At 39.2% G+C, this 18,327-nt stretch overlaps 2 protein-coding genes across 3 annotated transcripts in view; one reads left to right on the top strand and one right to left on the bottom strand.

Annotated features, from left to right (window-relative positions):
- Window positions 1-18,327, bottom strand: part of LRBA (LPS responsive beige-like anchor protein) — a 560,210-nt gene that overhangs the window by 239,258 nt on the left and 302,625 nt on the right. For both annotated transcript variants that reach the window (XM_084626698.1, XM_084626699.1), the window contains 2 exons: window positions 16,879-17,025; window positions 14,120-14,256 (listed from right to left, as the gene is read on the bottom strand). In XM_084626698.1, coding sequence (XP_084482824.1) covers window positions 14,120-14,256; window positions 16,879-17,025 — 284 coding nt within the window. The remainder of the gene's footprint in view (window positions 1-14,119; window positions 14,257-16,878; window positions 17,026-18,327) is intronic.
- MAB21L2 (mab-21 like 2) lies at window positions 7,890-10,924 on the top strand. Its single transcript, XM_084626017.1, has one exon. It carries the CDS (start codon window positions 9,447-9,449, stop codon window positions 10,524-10,526), a length of 1,080 nt encoding a protein of 359 aa, XP_084482143.1. The 5' UTR covers window positions 7,890-9,446; the 3' UTR covers window positions 10,527-10,924.

Below are 18,327 nucleotides of genomic sequence, written 5' to 3' on the forward strand. Positions count from 1 at the left end.
AACAGAAGGTTGTAACTGTCATAATTTGCATTACACTTTCACGCCAACAAGGGTGTTATCAGTAGGGGCAAGCCCTGGAACACACAACTCAAGCACCCCTAAGTCACCCTCCTCATAAATTTTCAAGTGAAGTGAGATAAAACATAAATTCACAAATGACCATGCAGTTCAAGTCCCACTTTCTTTCAAGTTAGCACTTCGGAAATCCACAAAGTGCATTTAAACAATTCCTTGGATAGTCACATTGATACTCAAACGCCACTAATGATGATCTTCCACATAAATGACATATGAGTAAATTATCCAACCACAACAGTGAAAAATTCTAGGTTTTTGTTTTTCTTAATTATATATGTATATGCACCTATACATTTTACTTACACACGAGTGTATATGCATATATAATTTTAAAATCCCCAATGAGCTCTTTTACTGTCATGGTTGAGTAATTTTTACTCATACCAATGTGACTATAACACAGGATAGAGGTTACATTTCAATACATTTTCTTTTCCTTCAAAGAATATTAAATATGAAGCAGAGAAATAAAAATTATGTAATCTTAGATCTGAAATGAAGATCTGAACTATTTCCTGTAAAGTTACATTAAGTGCCTTTAATAATTGCTTGTATGTAAATTAGAAAAATGTTAATACCCGAATGCCTGCTAAAACAATTGATTAAAAGCAAATGAGAATATTTGTAAACATTTTCTCTTAGGTATTCCCTGATTACTATCAGTTTTCATGTGGTGGCCATGGTGCGTTCATTCTCAATTATTCCTTCCACTGATACTACCCACCTTTATATAAACACCAATAGGCCACAGAAAGGCCATATATGTATGTTAGGGTCCATTTATGGAAGTAGAACACTGGAACGTCTTCATACAACAAAAGGATGAGTCAGTTCTGCAAGCTGCTTTTATTTTAACTCCTGTGAATTCTAAAACTTACAGATGCACTCTGCTGAATAGCTATGACTAACACCTTATAGTGTAAAAATGAAACTGAAAATCTCCAAGATCTACACTAAGATTGCAAGAAATAACGTACTTGCTGCTTCTAAGCCCTGTAATTTCTGCATCCCCCTTTTTCTCCCCCAATAAAATATTCAACACCACAAGTTGAAACGATTCCTTATTTAAATAAATGTTACTAATCCTGCTGACTGTTTGGCTTTCCAAAGTTAAGATCTAGCTGGTAACAGTCAAATACTTTTGTAAATTTTCTTCGGATCTTAATACAGGTCAGTCACTGGATGTAGGTTAGAGCATATAAGCTTTATTCAGGTTAATTTATAATAAAAAGGAAAGCAGCTGAAGTCCATAACCTCCAAACTACTACATAATTTTAATGCATGAATATTTTAAAGCTTAATATCTCTCAATGGTTCTAATACATAACAAAGCAAAGAAAAGCACTGCTCTTTGCAACTATGTACACAGTTCTGTTAAATACAGTTAAATAAGCAGTTACAATTAATACTGCATTCCAAACGAACTACAGAGCAAACACTAGTTAAAAATGGTCGACCTAATTGTGTCTGGATGGATCCCTTTAGAGACTTAATGTGATGATTAACTATGCATCTGGTAGCATGTCAAGTCCTTTTTGTGTGCCTATCTGATAGTGAAGTGAAAGGGCATGGACAGTGTCCAGTCCCAGCAAGCAAATCATTTGAAAGCAGTCATAGCCATAGATCAAAGATTTTTCACTCTATCCAGAGCCGATTTAAACCCACCAACCCAGCCCTTTGCTGCAGACAAAACCAGTTAGAAAATAAGAAAGGCTCCTTAGGATCCAAAGATAATAAAGGAAGATAGAAGGGAAAAATGCAGAAAAGAAACAGACGGGCAGAACCTTGATATCAATAGGCCAAGACAGCTGTTTTACATCCTAGTTTTACTTCAGACGGTTAAATAAAAGGAAAAGTTTTCATCCTTTAGATCACAAAATATTATTTCAATTAGGCTATGCAGATGGCTTTTATACATTATTTGAGCCAATATAGTTTCCCTTTCCCCCGCTATAAGAAATGACACATAACACTGCATATCAATTTTATATCATTCATAAAGTTAAAAAGAGAGCAATCTCTGTATTATCACACTCCAGTTATTTTGAAACAAAATATGTATCTCAGCAGGAAGTGCTACAATTTAATGCTCTCATTAGAAGTAGCATGAAACAAAAACAATTTGATGATTTTATAAATAGCAATATTTTATATGAAAATAATTCTTTGGGAGGGCAGGGAAGTCAATATTTTGAGGTCAAATAAGCAAAAACTAAAGTAACTTTTCACTTTCTAATATTTAAACTATGTAATATCTGAATAGGATTGTTTTGTTTTGCTTTTGTAGTATTTTAGTTGTTAGACTGCTCAAGCCAGAAGCTTATAAAGAAATAGAATTTTTAGTCAAAGTTGTATATTTTCTATATTGTATGCTGATTTACGACATCATAAAAAATAGCTTGTTGAATAGTGAAAAACAGTACATTTTAAGCACACAACACAAATGGGCAATGGTATTACAGGGAAGAATTGGGCCCCCTAAATCTGTCTCATATAAACTACATTATGGAAAATTATTTCATTATTTTAATCACAAGAATAGCTTTAGTCTATGTAGTAGTTTGGGAGGAAAGTACTTCATGCTATCTGTATTAATTGACCCAATATTTTCAAAATGTTCAACATATGTACATAAATTAGAAGCTTTTACTTTAAAAGGATCTGGAAATTGAAGCTGACAAATAGTTAAAGCTTTAGATTCAGAATTCTAAGTTGATTCAGAAGTAAAGAATGCTGCATCTCAGCCAGCTACATGAAGGTTCTGATCTTAGAAATAAATCAATGTCCAACCATAAACCAAGCTGGGCTACTGTCTGTGGGTGTGAGCATCTGCACATACATATGTACATTTCTGTATGCATCGAAGATAATGGGTGCAATCACCATCGTACACAAATTGATAATGAGGAAAGCCAAGCCAAAATACACTCTAGTTGAAACAACATTCTGCTTCTGCCATCCCCATTTTACTCAGAAAACCCGTAAGTTACTTCCATATTGAATTATTTTAAAGGATTCGTTTTCATTTAATGGCATTTTAAGAACCGTGACCTAGAATATTTCTATACACCATTTACTTCAGTAATCTTTTTACAACTAATTTTAATTACATACAATTCTAGTTCAAGTTGACAAAATCTTGGCATTATCCATGCTCTCATACTTCTATACATAAATGGACATTATGATTAATCAGTTATTTTAAGAAAAAACAGCCAAAACTCTAAATATGGTTAATCCAATCAGATACGTGTGCATACACACCCACACATCCAAAAAAAATAAGGCCCACAGGATGTTCTAACAAGAATAAAATGTTATCAAAGTATTAGAAATGTTATTCTATAGTATATTTGTTTGACTTCTGGCAACCAAACTTTTGATTTTACCTGATTGGTTTAAACTTTAGGTGGCTAAGAAGAACTTAGTAGCTAAAACAATCTTTTAAAGCTAAAAAAAAAATCACTACTACTACTCATCAGAAGTAATAATCTACATTTAACAATAGGTTTAGACATTTAAAGTAGGCAGAAGTTATTGGGAACTATTAGAGGTATAACTCAAAGTATGATTATTTGATGAACACCAGATTATGTAAAGCATCCTGCTTATATTTTAAGATTTGACAGGTAAGAACATATACTCAAAATTTACTTTAAAAATATTTGGGAGCCACATCATCCACAAGTGTAACCTAATTAAGGTTTTATAGCCATTTATACATTATTTAACTAGCATATCATCCAATCTGTTTACAAAACAAGATTTATATATGTTCGTTAAAGGTTGATGAGATACATACATGATATCTGCAGTAAACAAACATATTTTGTTCTTCCACATAAAGAGTGCATTATAGTTAACTTAGTAAACACATCCTTACAAAAGATCAGCAGATAATGAAATCAATCCACAATTTTAAAGGGGAGATGCACACTGTATTCTCTAGAATGTAAACAGGATTATAACTGTCAGACCCACAGAAGTATTTACTATAACCATTAGCTTGGTTTTGCTGTTGAGAAACACAATATGCACTACTGAATCATTTATTTTTAAATCCATACATTCCCTGCAGCAGTTCAAGCTCCATCAGCAGTGCAGGAATGTATGAAAATGACAGGCAAAGGGCATTAGTTCTTTTCCCATACTGTTCTTCTATAAATGGAAGCACAGAGTTCTTCTGCGAAGCACTTTAAGCAGAGAATGTTTGGAGCCAGATCTTCAGCAAAATATAAAATGATCAGAAAATTAAATTCTGTGAACAAGTCAATTACTGTATTTTTCCCAGAACTAGTTTCTTTAAACCAAAGGATGGACAGGAAATCCAAAGCCATTACTTATTAAAGAACTGGAATATATTCACAAAGCATCATCTAGTGAAATACCAGTTAGTCTAGAATGAGACTTACGTGTGTGTGTGTATATATATGTTCACACTCCACACACAAAACACATACTTTTGATCCCTCTTGTGAGCACCTGTTTCTGACTCTTTTTGTTTTTTACGTCAGAAACAGTTTCATAGTCCCATGTCAATGTATTCACTTAAAATTAAATACTCCATTAGTTTTAACTTAATACATTAGTTTGTATTAAGTAAACTTTTAAATAAATTGTTTAGGAATAGAAAGCCTTTTGAAATATGTAAGCTATGCTATTTTAATAAGTTGACTAGTCAAACAAAAACAAGCACATTAAATCATAATCTAATATAAAGTTGGACAGGTTAACAATTTTGCAATCTAGTTATTTTTCTCTACCGTAAGAATGATTTTCCCCTCATTTTCTTCTGCTCTATAAAAAATAATTTCACATTTGTAAATCATACATATCCTCCCACACAATACTTTTTGACAAATATATTTAAATACACAAAGGTTTTGTTTGTTTTTAAATTTAAGCACATTGTAACATTGTCATGGTTATTAAAGATGTTAAAACTGTATATACCATTTACATGTTTACGGGGAGGGAGAGCAAAGAAAAGAGCATGTGTTCCCCAACCAAAGTCCCCTTTCCAATATCCTTCACAGAAGCTCCTGCTAGCCAAACACTATTGCTCCAGGCAGCAGCATGCTGATGTTGGCACTGCCTAAACCAAACAAACACGATGTTTAACAATCAAATAAAATGTCCCGCAGCCTCCCTAATGAATTTGTCAAGGACCATCAGATCACCCTCCTCCCCTGCCTCATTAACTCAAGTATGATGAGACGGATTATAACGAGAGAATACAGATCAATCCGTCTGAAGACTTCAAGTGGCTTTTAGCCTTGAGAGTTTCTCTCTCAGGCACATACTGTATTCTATTAAAAGGACCGAGTGTATCTCCTGCTCTTCAAGGGGCTGCCACTTCGTTTTATACATCATCAAGGAGCTGCTGATGGACTTCTATACTAACATACATAAAAGCAGAGGTGACAAGGGCTCTTCAATTACAGCCTCCTCGAATACTGTTTCCCCCTTCAATTATTCATTCCCGGGAAGAGCAAATTCCGCCACAGATAAAAGAAAAGGAGTACTTGTGGCACCTTAAAACTAACAAATAAATGCTCAAATAAATTTGTTAGTCTCTAAGGTGCCACAAGTCCTCCTTTTCTTTTTGCGGATACAGACTAACAGCGCTGCTGCTCTGAAACCTGCCACAGATAAAGCTGCTCTTAATGCAATGCGGCCGCAAACGCAAAGACACAGGAGAAAGGGATTTCACATGCATTATTTGCTGGAAGTGTTTAAGTTTATTGCTCAAATGATGTTTCTAATTAGTGCTAGAGCAATAAATTAAAGTCGGCTTTTGTTTAACTGATTTATTATTTACTAGAGCTTCGACCCCAGACAGGGAAATTGGTAATGAATTGTTTTTAAATCAAAACACGAGTAACCTTTTATCATCAGTCACCTTAAAAAGTAAGTGCGGGGAGGGAGGGAATCGCTGGCTTCTTTTAACCTTAACATCTAGGAGTGCTTTTCCCTCCCCCAACCCCGGGGCGCTCTGATCGCATGGTCGCTTCTCCCGCACACTCGACACATGAAACATTAATTTCTGGGCTACACAGTCCCCGCACGAGGTCAGGGCTGGAATTCTGAGGCGCCTACCCAAGCAGCCAAAGCGTATGGAATCGGGGTGCAAAACTATGCGACGGAGTGGGGCGGAAAAGTGACAGGGGAACCGGCTACTGGAAAACCCGCTGTGATAACTGAGAAATCGACAGACTGCTCAGGAAAGACATTTGTTTGTTAAATGGATTTCTTAACACTCCTTTCATTTATTAGGAATAGGAGCAGAAGCCCACAGGGGTGCGGCCGAACTGTGTATAGGGTCTTCTAAAATTCACCCCACTACTAAAAAAAAGCTACAGGGTAAACTGAGAAACAAAGCAACGTGCTCTTCCCTCTCACCACCCCACTCTCCGCCCCTGCCCAACAATTACTCACTGCTAGGTAATTAACACGATATGCCTTACGTCAGGATGAGGTAAAGAGAAAATGTATTGGTTTGTAAAGTCCTTTATTATTTTTATTAATAAACTACATTTTCCATCAGGACTACGGACTCCAGATCGTGGATTTGGTTCTTTGGTGTCAAATACCCAAGCTTCAGAGTGGAGAATTACTTTCTTATATGTACAACTACTACCGGGAGTCGTTGAAAACGCCAAAGAAATGTCTTCATCCGAGTTCTATGACTTGTTTTCTATAACCCGCCCAACTCTTCTTTCCCCCTGCAAGTTACACTGCTAGACGCCTTTATTGGGTTTGTTTCAGCTCCAAAAAAATCTTTAATCCGTGCAAGTGCGAGGAGGATCGGGTGGAGGGGGGGGGGGAGTGCACATGATTGAAGCACCTGGTAAACTCCCCCGTAGCCAAAAGCATCTCCGTGCCTGAATCTCGTTTATCCAGTCGCCATCATGGAAGAACAGAGATTCCGCACCCAAAAACTTCCTGAAATACGTGGAATTGGTGATGATGGAGAAGGTGCCTACAACTACCACGAGCAGCGTGATCCTGCTGCTTTCGGGCAATAAAAAGAAGATGATTTATCCCGGGAGAAGAGGTTGCAACCAGTACCAGAGCAGGGCACATTTTACATATTTTATACAACAGGTTTGTTACCGCTCACAGCCATGTTCTTAATTTAAATACCCACGAAAAACAGACGGGTGATATTTTATTTTATTAAATCTCAGTCTCTCTATTCTAACAAAGAAACAGATAAACCAAAAGAACCAAAGAACGACAACATTCCACTTTTAAGAAATTTTAAATTGAGAATCCTAAGTGACCAGGTTCAATATATATAATCTATCTAGGCTTCTAGAAATATAGCAAGAATAAGACAACGAATTTTGACGTAACCTTTACAATATTTGAGAAACGGCTCGAGATAAACAGAATCTACTCTTCTCACATAACAAACGTTCAAGTTCAAGGCAAAGACTCGATTTGCGTGCTGATTATTTATAGGTTCAATGTAAAGTGTTGCCTGCTAAAAATATTATAAGCAGCTCAGTAGTGTAAGAGAACTTGACTTGTACAGTACTAAGTAGGGTGTAGGAGTTCGTTAAGAAACATACCTAAATATCACCCAAACAACACACAATATTAAACAGAATTATTGTACTTCAAAAATAAGACTAAAGTAATAGAAATATTTTATTTTAGCTACTTCTCCATTGATTAATATTGATATTAGTTGGCGTTGTTTCTGTACTCTAATATACAATAAACTGCATATACATAACTGCGTAACTATAATTTTATGCATATTTGACTTGGACAAAATACAAACTTTCGCAAAAATATAGTTAGCTTCAATTTCAGATAGTTCAATGCTGCTATTTAGAAAGGGGACAGAGCTTTACTGCACAAGATTTATCTAAATTAATCTGACGAAGAGTAGTAAAACAAGGTGTACTATTCTGTTCCAATGACAGTCTCACTTTCACTGCTGCAGACCAGCGTTAGTGGAAGAAGATTTATGTTTGCAGCAAAGTACCACAAGTAGCCCTCGCCCCTTCCACTAGCATTACTGCTACTTCTCCTTACAACAACCGGGTGGAAAAAGCATAGTTAATTTTCCCCCATCAGGCTTCCAAGTAAAAGTGATTCAGCTCATAGGCAGTTCGTTGCGTCTTTTTCTTGCACGACGGTAGGATGCATACACAGACTGCACACCTTTCTGATTCAATGCCACTCTCCCCCCAGTATTTAATTCCCGCCAACTCCAACACCGAGTAATTCTCATAGACCATACTCTTTTTCCTCTATCCTTCTATTGATGGGGAGGCGGCTGTGAGTGTTTGTTTGTGCGCGCCTCTCTCTGCATGTTCCTTAATATCTCTTCTGCCCTCCCACATCCCCATATGCAGTAGCAGCGGCTGCCCGGCATCCAACATGCACATAGCCTGCCTCGGTGATTGGCTGCCCCTCTGACAGCTCAGAAGGCGATTGTAGGATCTGGAACTCCACCCCTTCGGCAGGGCCCTGGGACCATTCATAAACTAAACAACACTCCTGCAAAGCCAGACACACACGCACACACACACATCCCGAGAAGGAGAGGCGCAGAAAGTGAGGGTCTCTGCGTGCAATTTCAAGGGTTGGGGGCTGGGGGAGGAGAAGTAGTCCTGGGCACCCCTCCCTGCTCAGACAGTCTATGCAAAGAAATATATATATATATATATAAACTAAAGAACAGGAATGAATGATCACAGACCAATGGCAGCAGTCTACGCCTGAAGACAGAGAAAGCCAGAACGGGGTTCAGTCAACGCCTCCAGCAGGAAGAAGGAAATCAACAACATCCCTTGACAGTCGGCGAGAGAAGCAGCCAAACTCATGCACATCTCTGGTGGTGCCATGGTCTGAGAGAGTTTTCCCTCTTCCGCTCTTGGCATTTCTCGCATTCTTCTTTTATTGCGTGCGGTTTTCAACTTCGCCACTGCTCGGCTGTGCTGTGGAGACCCGCTGCGAGTCCCGGAGAGAAGTTTTTAAATGAACTGTTGAACCATTTGCGTGTGGGAGGGTGGGTGGCTGCGCGCAGAGGCTGCAAACAACCTACCGCACCCCCCCCCCCGCACACCGAAAAGGCGGCACATCAAACTTTGCACTTCAGAGGTTTTCCCTCCGTCACCTGTATCGCCCCATTCCCATCGGCTGACAGTTGCATGGTTCTTGTTTTTTAAAAATCACCATCATCCGCTATTTTCTTTCCTTGTGTTTGGGGCGGAGGGGCGGAGTGCGTGCGTGTGGCGGCGGGCTGCAACTTGGCGGGTGCCCTGTGCAAAGCTGCAGTCACCGCTAAAGCATTGGATCCCTCAACGTACTGCGAGAGCCCGGTCTATAGCCCGGACCTGTGCCCCAACATGATCGCCGCCCAGGCCAAGCTGGTGTACCAGCTCAACAAATACTACACGGAGCGCTGCCAGGCCCGCAAGGCGGCCATCGCCAAGACCATCCGGGAGGTATGCAAGGTGGTGTCGGACGTGCTGAAGGAGGTGGAAGTGCAGGAGCCCCGCTTCATCAGCTCGCTGAGCGAGATCGATGCCCGCTACGAGGGGCTGGAGGTGATCTCGCCCACCGAGTTCGAGGTGGTGCTCTACCTCAACCAGATGGGCGTCTTCAACTTCGTGGACGATGGCTCGCTGCCCGGCTGCGCGGTGCTCAAGCTGAGCGACGGCCGCAAGCGCAGCATGTCGCTCTGGGTGGAGTTCATCACCGCCTCGGGCTACCTGTCGGCCCGCAAGATCCGCTCCCGCTTCCAGACCCTGGTGGCCCAAGCCGTGGACAAGTGCAGCTACCGGGACGTGGTGAAGATGATCGCGGACACCAGCGAGGTGAAGCTCCGCATCCGGGAGCGCTACGTGGTGCAAATCACGCCCGCCTTCAAGTGCACTGGGATCTGGCCACGCAGCGCTGCGCAGTGGCCCATGCCCCACATCCCCTGGCCCGGTCCCAACAGGGTGGCCGAGGTGAAGGCGGAAGGCTTCAACCTGCTCTCCAAGGAGTGCTACTCGCTGACCGGCAAGCAGAGCTCCGCCGAGAGCGACGCCTGGGTGCTGCAGTTCGGCGAGGCCGAGAACCGGTTGCTGATGGGCGGCTGCAGAAACAAGTGCCTCTCGGTGCTGAAGACCCTCCGGGACCGGCACCTGGAGCTGCCCGGCCAGCCGCTTAACAACTACCACATGAAGACGCTGCTGCTGTACGAGTGCGAGAAACACCCCCGGGAGACCGACTGGGACGAGGCGTGCCTGGGGGACCGGCTGAATGGGATCCTGCTGCAGCTCATCTCTTGCCTGCAGTGTCGGCGCTGCCCCCACTACTTCCTGCCCAACCTAGACCTCTTTCAGGGCAAACCGCACTCAGCCCTGGAAAGCGCTGCCAAACAGACCTGGAGGCTAGCCAGGGAGATTCTCACTAATCCTAAAAGCCTGGACAAACTATAGGGTTAACAACACAGTGATAAACCCATTTAAAAACTTTTATTTAAACAAAGCAGCTACAGCAAAAGAGGCGGCGACACAAACACCCAAAACCCCACCTGCAGTTAAGCATTTAAAAACTCTCAGACATTTACAAAACCAAAACGATCACCTCGTTGCACGAGAAGAGACTCCCCTTCCCCTTTTTATCTTCCAATGTGAATTTTTAAAAAGTCACACAACGAAGCGATCGGACTTTCCATCATCCAAACGAAACGCAAGGTACATTTTCAAATAAATGTATAGTAATTCTTTTCTTATTCTTTTTGTTTGCCTGAATGTTGTCACCAAGTGAAAAAAATTATTTAACTATATGTAAAAATTTCTCTTTAAAAAAAGTTTTACTGATGTTAAATGTATTTCAGTGCCAAGGTCAGACTGTGCCCCAAACTTAATTGTTGAAAACAGTAATAAAAATATTACTTTAACTTTACATTGACTTTTTTTGTGAATTGTTCTTAAATTCAGGCAAGTAGAGAGATTTTTCTTGGCTTTCAGAGAAGAAAGGATTAAAACAAAAATAAAAGGCAGATTAATCACAATATTGAACTGGTGCTTTATCTATAAATTCATCAGCATTTTCTAAAGTTTATTCCAATTATTTTCAATTAAAATAGAAATAGACTGTACTTAATGAAAAAATAATTCCCATTCATTCTTTGGTTGCTTTTCTTTCTGTCACTTGAATCTTACTCTCCAAAGTTTTAGGAATACATGCACCATCACATAGCATTTCAGCACAATTTTGACAGAACTAGGGCAGAGTGTTTCTATAATATAATCCTTAAAATATCTTTATTGTTTTTAATTCAGTTGTTGAACTATCACAATTCGTTCCTATTTTGTCCTTTTAAAATAAATAGATATTTGCTTTATTACACGAGGGTTACTCAACTATCAGTTTTACTTTGAAATGAAAAAAGTATAACACTTCTCTGAATAATACACAAGCTTAAATGCAACAATTTTTTTCTAACAAATATTTGTTTTCTCTGGGTTTTAAGTATAGCATAGAACTGCAACACAGCAGCACTGCACACAGGGGCATACACAGGAAAGGGGGAAATATGCTGTATTAAAAGAAACCAACCAATTTTATGTTCAAACATCTCAACCCTTTATCGGTCGTGGTTTTTTGTTTGTTATTTCCCCCCCTCAAATGAATGCTAGCTGATTTGCCCCTAATTTTCGGCTATAGTGTTTTGCTCCAAGTTTTCTAAGGAAGGTTTACATTTCTTAAACCTTACTGTGAGATTTTTTTATTAATTTTGATTATTTGCTTTAACGTCCGGAAATATTCTGAAACTGGTTTGGAGCATTTCAAATTCCTTTTCATGCCCTTTCAGGCCAATGCAAAACCTTGTTTCAAAGAACTACTTCCGCTTCTCTGTGGACAATCCAGAAAGAAATAGCCTTTAAAGTTTGGGTTGGTTTTGTGTTTACATAAGAATTTTAAAACAACTTAAAAAGATAACTATAAAGTAAAACTGAAACCACTTCAAAAACAATTCCATCTAGTTTACCTTGTGATCACAAAGATACACAAAGTGACCCTATAAAATACTTATGTAAAATCATCTTTAATTTCTACCTGCAAATATACACATGCATACTCTCACCACCTCAAAATTATGGAAAAGCAAAATTTCTGGGATTGTAAAGTCTTAAAATGTTGCCTTGGGTTTTGTTTGTTTGTTTTTTTAACCAACAGAGGCAGACAGCTTTTCTGAACCTGGCTCACCTGACAAAATGGGTTTAACTCAGTGCTTGTAGGACTACTGTGTCCTTGTACAAACAATCCTGGAGTAAGAATATAAACTCTGATCTTATCACTACTGATATTATCTCCACTGCAGGTTTTGCTTCAAAAAACTTGTCACAATGTTTTCTTTCCCAGTAGTTCAGACAAATATACAGGGAAGTTGAATTTATCAAACAGATGAAGACACATTAATTAAACAGGCATTCTGAGAAAACGCAGAATTTGGATTTTCAAGGGCATATTCTACAAAACTCTGGCTACAGATATCAACCTATGGTAATATGGGGTGGAGGCAGGGAAAGTGTCAATGATTAATGGAAAGTTAAATTGTATCTGTGTTTGTCTTTAAAACAAAAGCAATATAGGATTAGTCTTTGACCACTATACAATGGGAAATCAAGGAGTTTCTTTAAAACACAAAACTGAATTCCACCCCCACTCCCCCATTTCCCCCAAACCAGGCTAACTCAAAACACTAACAGACTGACTGCCTTTCTTATAGGAATCCAAGAACAATCTCCCTGCTACAGATTTAGAAGTACAGTTGGTCTAGAATGCCCATTTACACTTTGTGAGAACCACCACACATGCAGAGAGAAAGCAGATTAAACTAAGGATAGTCCCTGTAAATGAAACAGGGTGCAGTGGTGAATGTTCCAAACTGTACTAAATGATCCTACATGCTAAACATGGAACAATGAAACATGCAAAACAGTGGAGACACATCATTTTCCTTTTTCACATACAAAAACCGAATCAGTACATTTTCTAAGCTAAGACTCTGAAGATGTTAGATTGACATTGGAAGTACACTAACACATTAATGCTAAATATGTGGTTTTTCATTTTTTATATATATATAGCCAAACAAAAGAGTGTGTTTTAAAAGAAAATTATTCACAAAATTGGCAAAGATTTCGAAGGTTTACAAATCTCTTCCTAATATTATAAACTGTTTCAAAGATATTTTGGCACAACCAAAGGTCTGAAAAATTAATTTACTGTAACCAAATAAATTAATAGTTCCAGTTTATCTGCACCCCACCCCACATAAATGTTTTAATACATAGATATGGTAAAATCCATGGACTCTTTCCATGTTTATAATACAATAAGAGCATGTGTGTAGTAAGAAGGCCACACATCTGTTACTATTTTTTAACATTATGGGGATCATTCAAGTGCAATCTTTATAGTGCTAATTTCGCACTGCATGAGAAATTTAAGCCCTCAAACTGAATTTTACTGCAAAGTGAATCTAATTTTAAACAAAAAATTGCTAATCAGGTAATTAACTCAGGTTACTCAAGTTTACTTATATTAACAAGGCTATTCATAAATACATTTTAAAGGGGAAATAACATTTTCTGCTTGATTATGATAAATACAATGCTCTGTAAAATCTGCTATATAGTAACGGGAAATAGAAGCACTGCAAAATAATGAGTGCAGCGAGCAGAGTATTATGTTATATTGGCATTACATTAAAAACAACAGGAAAGTAAAACAAAGGATTCAGCTAGCAGTTTTGTTGAACTTTCTAGTGTTCACAAAGGCCTTGTGGTCCAAGGTGTCTTTATTTAGGATGCCTCCCTGGAGCTTTATTTCAACAAGCTAATCAACATCTGAGCTGGATTTTTCCCCCTCCACTTAAATGAACTTTGCTAATGCACATAGTCAGTCACAAACTTAGAAAAACACGAACACTTGTGACCTATAGAGGTAATGGAGGTTGGATGGAGAATTAATGGTCATGTAATTTGTCACCAGCGGGTGAAGGTCAACAATCTCTTACCTTGGGGTCGATTTTCTTAAAACTGGGATCTTCTTCATCTACCTCAAAGCAGAGTTCAGAAGAGGTGATGGAAAGAGTGCCCTTCACTACTATAGAGGGAGCCACAAGCTGTGCTGGTGTACACAGGCTAACTGGACCTGCCAAAGGAGCAAAACAGCAATAATCAAAACATCCAAACAGATTACACAACCTTGCACAGAAACAAGCATAGGTTATTTGTTTTCTAACCTCAAAAAACAAGGTAAAAAGTACCAGAGATCTTAGTTTAAAAAAGCAAACTGTTGTTACTCCAATAAGTACATGTCACAGACTTGCAACCTCTCTGCATTACCAAACACCAAAGCAGCTACAGCTGCAACTGATGCATAAGCCAGATAGGTGGTTTTATTGTTAGATCATCTAGTTTTATTCTGACACATTTTCAGTTTTGAAACACTTATATAGCCATATATCTGCTGTTATAAATAATACAGTAAGTGAAGACTTGAAATCTTAATTTCAAATGTGTGCATTAAGAACTTAACGAGTTTCAATAAAATTCTAAAAAGATAAACACAGCAGTCTGGGTTCAAAATTGTCTTAACCTTCTAAATGTGTTCCCTCCCATGAATGCTGGAAATCTATTGTTAAAATTAAACAGTCAATACTAGGGATTGTAAAGTACAATGTTTTTAACATGCTTTCAATTCCATTGTTAAATACTGTTCAAGGATTCCAGATAGTGTTAGTGTAGCTTGGGGACTGTGGGAGTAAACAGCTGGAGGGTTGGTTTCCAACTGAATGAATTTTTACTGGAATAATCACATCTCCACAGGGCTTATCACAGAGACAAATCAGACTACTAGTAAAACAATAGGCTCAGCACAGATCTGACAACACACAACCTATTATGTAAGAGAACACATACAAGGGGAAAACAGGTTAGATTTGTTATCCAATTGATTAAAATTAAGTTACTTTGTGGCAGCTTTGCCATAAATCTTTGTAAAAAAAACTGAAAATATGAGAAAGTGACATGTACAATTTTGAATTAATAAAGTGTCTATAAATGAGGTACACACGTTCAGGTAATCAATGGGTGAATAACTGCCAAAAAACTCAGATGAATTGTTATTTCCATCGATTGTTAGGAGGATGATGGTCTTTAATCTCACATCAATCTTAATGTGTGCCAGTAGGACAATAGCAGAGATGCTCTGCTGAGATCAGTGCAGCTTTGCCCTCTATTCCCAATGTACAAATACATTGTGTTTGCAGATGGGCATCAGATAGTTGCAGAACTGCCATGATTTCCCAAAGCTCATCCCCACAAATGGTTGAAATAAGCAGCTATGTGTTCTTTTGCTGTCTCCCTTTGCCCTCTGTACATTAGCATGTAATCCAGAGGAGAAATAACATTTTTTCAATCACTCTCAGACATTCAATTACAGGGTGAGCAGACAGCTGCAGAAGCTGGGGCAACCCAGGTCCCGTAGAAGACCCCTGACAATTTCCACTTCATTTCTAACCCACACCACTTTATTAGTGAGGATTACTTCTTAATCCTATTGCCATTGTCAAGATTAAATAATTAAACTCCCCTTTCACCTCTATTACAGTATGAATGTATTCCTAGAAGCAAGCAATGCATAATAAAAGAGAAGGAAATGGGTGGAAGGCTGTTGAGGAGGAGACCAGCAATAGACAGGAACAGATTCCATTAAAAAAACTGCATTATGCTCCAATTACTTCTATTTTATTTCACTGATTAGTATATGACCTTAACATTAGGCTATATTTTCAATGGTCTAAAAAAGAAAAGTGGCATGTAGTTCAGACAATGGGTAAATGAATTGCCCTGAAATACGATTTCCAATTACTTCACATCTTCCATTTTGATAACTTATTTGCTTCCTAGTAAGTCAGAATTTAACTGGGCAACATTCTTCTGTAAATTTAATGGATGTGGATTATGAGCACACATAGAAATCCACATGTAAAGTGGAATGGTGCAAAGGAGTTCAAGTTTTCATATAAGCCTGTGTTACTCTTTTAAAAATGGAGCTAAATTGGAAGTTGTAGTCCCTGAATTTGGAGCTATTGTTTAGCATTTAAACATTATAGGTAAAAGAAGCAGGTTTAAGCCATTTTGATTGCAAACTCTAACAAAGAGGCCTGCATCCAACACAGTAAAAGTAATCAAGTTAATGGAACTGACCATTTTCAGGGTGAAAAAAAAACATCAGCTATGAGGATACTTTTGGGGGAAAGGGACTGAGAAGGGTTAGAAGAGTTGAACTCTTAATGCAGTAAACAGACCCTTCAACAAAAGAGAAGTGACTGATGTATTTTTATGACTCAAAAATAGAGCTCTCTAAAGCCTCCAATTATAAATAACAAAACTGCCCACTAGCCCCAGGGTTTTGAGCACTTAGACTAGTCAAAAGTAGAAAAAGGGAGCTCTTGTTAATGAAAAAGGCTACTTTTCTACACATGCTTTCTTAGGAAAATGCAAAAAAAAAAATTATTATTTTTTTAAATCTCCCCGGGTGAAAACAATAGGGTTATAAAAGCCGCAGAAGGAAAATTCACTAGTGTGCTAAAGCTGAGTCTCAAACCCTGAGGTGCACAGAAAATTATCTTTCATTAACTCAATTATGGGAAAGAACAATCTATCACTGTCTATCCCAAAACAATACTCACTGCAAAAAAGTATGAAAATAGAGCTAAATGGGTAAGGAAACTGAGGAGCTAGGGAGCAAATAGACAGCTGAAGTTACCAATTAAGTTCTCCAAATCTTTCTCCTCAATGGATGACAAGGTATCATCGTCGCCTTCCAAGAGAATCTCACTCTCCGAGTTCTGATTTCCTAAAACCTGACTCTTGATGGACTGCTTTCCTTTAAGAAGCACGTCTTCGTCTGGAGCTGAAATGAAAGAGAGAAACATTGCTGTCTATCAGCTCTCAGAGGCAACGGTGATTGGAAAATAGCCTTTTGCAATGAAGATCAGAGAGGAGAAAACTCTGGCTGAGAGTAAGTATGCCCGGGAAGCTCTCGTTAAACCTCTAACATTAGGGGGACAAGTGGCTAGCTGAGCTAGTTTTAATCCTATTAAACCTGCCTTGAAATACACTGGGCGATCTCTGCAGTATTTAGCGCTATTTCAGTCCTCCCAAAATTTGGGATGAGAAAACCACCAGACATTTCTCCAGAAGTTAAGAGGCTCTATCTGCTGGAGATGGTTCTAGACTCTGCAGAGTAACTTGTCTTTAAATGCTACGTTTTAAGCGTCGATTCAGGAAAGGCAAACAGGAAAGGGACACAATTCCTTTGCCAATCACAGGGCCACGTCTAGCCATCAGGTTTTAGAAAAATTCACCATTGGAACCAATGGAGAGTCCCCATTAAAAGCTCAGGGGCTCGATTTGACCCAGAGAGCCGCGGCGACAACAGCAGCTCTTCGTCCGGCTGCTTCGCGAGCCGTGATCCAGCCTTCTGCGCCCTGCGCGGCTCGGGCAGCTTCTTTAGAATTTACCCAGGCCCCCAGCGCTGCAGGCTGGAAGCGAGAGCAGCAGCAGCTGCAGCCGCCGCCCGACAACTTCTCCGGCCAGTGAACTAGAGCTTTGGATAAACGCAACAGGGAAACTGCTGCGAGCCGACCAGGGTTGGCCTTGCTGTCTCCACGCTGCAAAAAGCAGCAAGTGGAGAAACGAAGCAGAGAGGAGAGGAGAGGCAGCAGGAGACCTGGAGACAGGCCGGCAGGGGGAAGCTGAAATAGGGACTGGCTTCTATAGGCTCTCTCAAAGGGTGCGCGCGTGTCTGCTCTCACTACACAACAGCAAATCTTTTGTAGACAGTGACAACAGCAATACACGATTTCATTTTACAGATACAAACTTGCTCAAGACAAAAGCCAATGCACAGTTTACATCGTAGGTTCGCCCTATCTTCCTGTTCAACGTAACCCGATTCAGCGCCTCTTTGATCTTTTATTCTTTACATAGGGGTTATTTATTTATTTGCATTTCTTTACATCTCTCCTTTTCTCTTCCCCCCAAACCAACACACACACACACACACTTGCTAGCGCGCCATGCATCTGATCTTCGCGTGTGCACAATGCTAGGGCAGCAAGTCAATAAACTTTAGAAAACTGTCGGTGTTGCCAGAGGCTTTCAATACCCAGTTACATTTGATGGCGTCCCAAGAAAGAATTAATGGAAATAA

The sequence above is a fragment of the Lepidochelys olivacea genome (assembly GCF_965140295.1).
Source record: "Lepidochelys olivacea isolate rLepOli2 genome assembly, chromosome: 4".
Taxonomy (NCBI): domain Eukaryota; kingdom Metazoa; phylum Chordata; order Testudines; family Cheloniidae; genus Lepidochelys; species Lepidochelys olivacea.

Excerpts from the sequence above, each read along its gene's own strand:
- MAB21L2 (XM_084626017.1), top strand. The coding sequence starts at position 9,447 with ATGATCGCCGCCCAGGCCAAGCTGGTGTACCAGCTCAACAAATACTAC.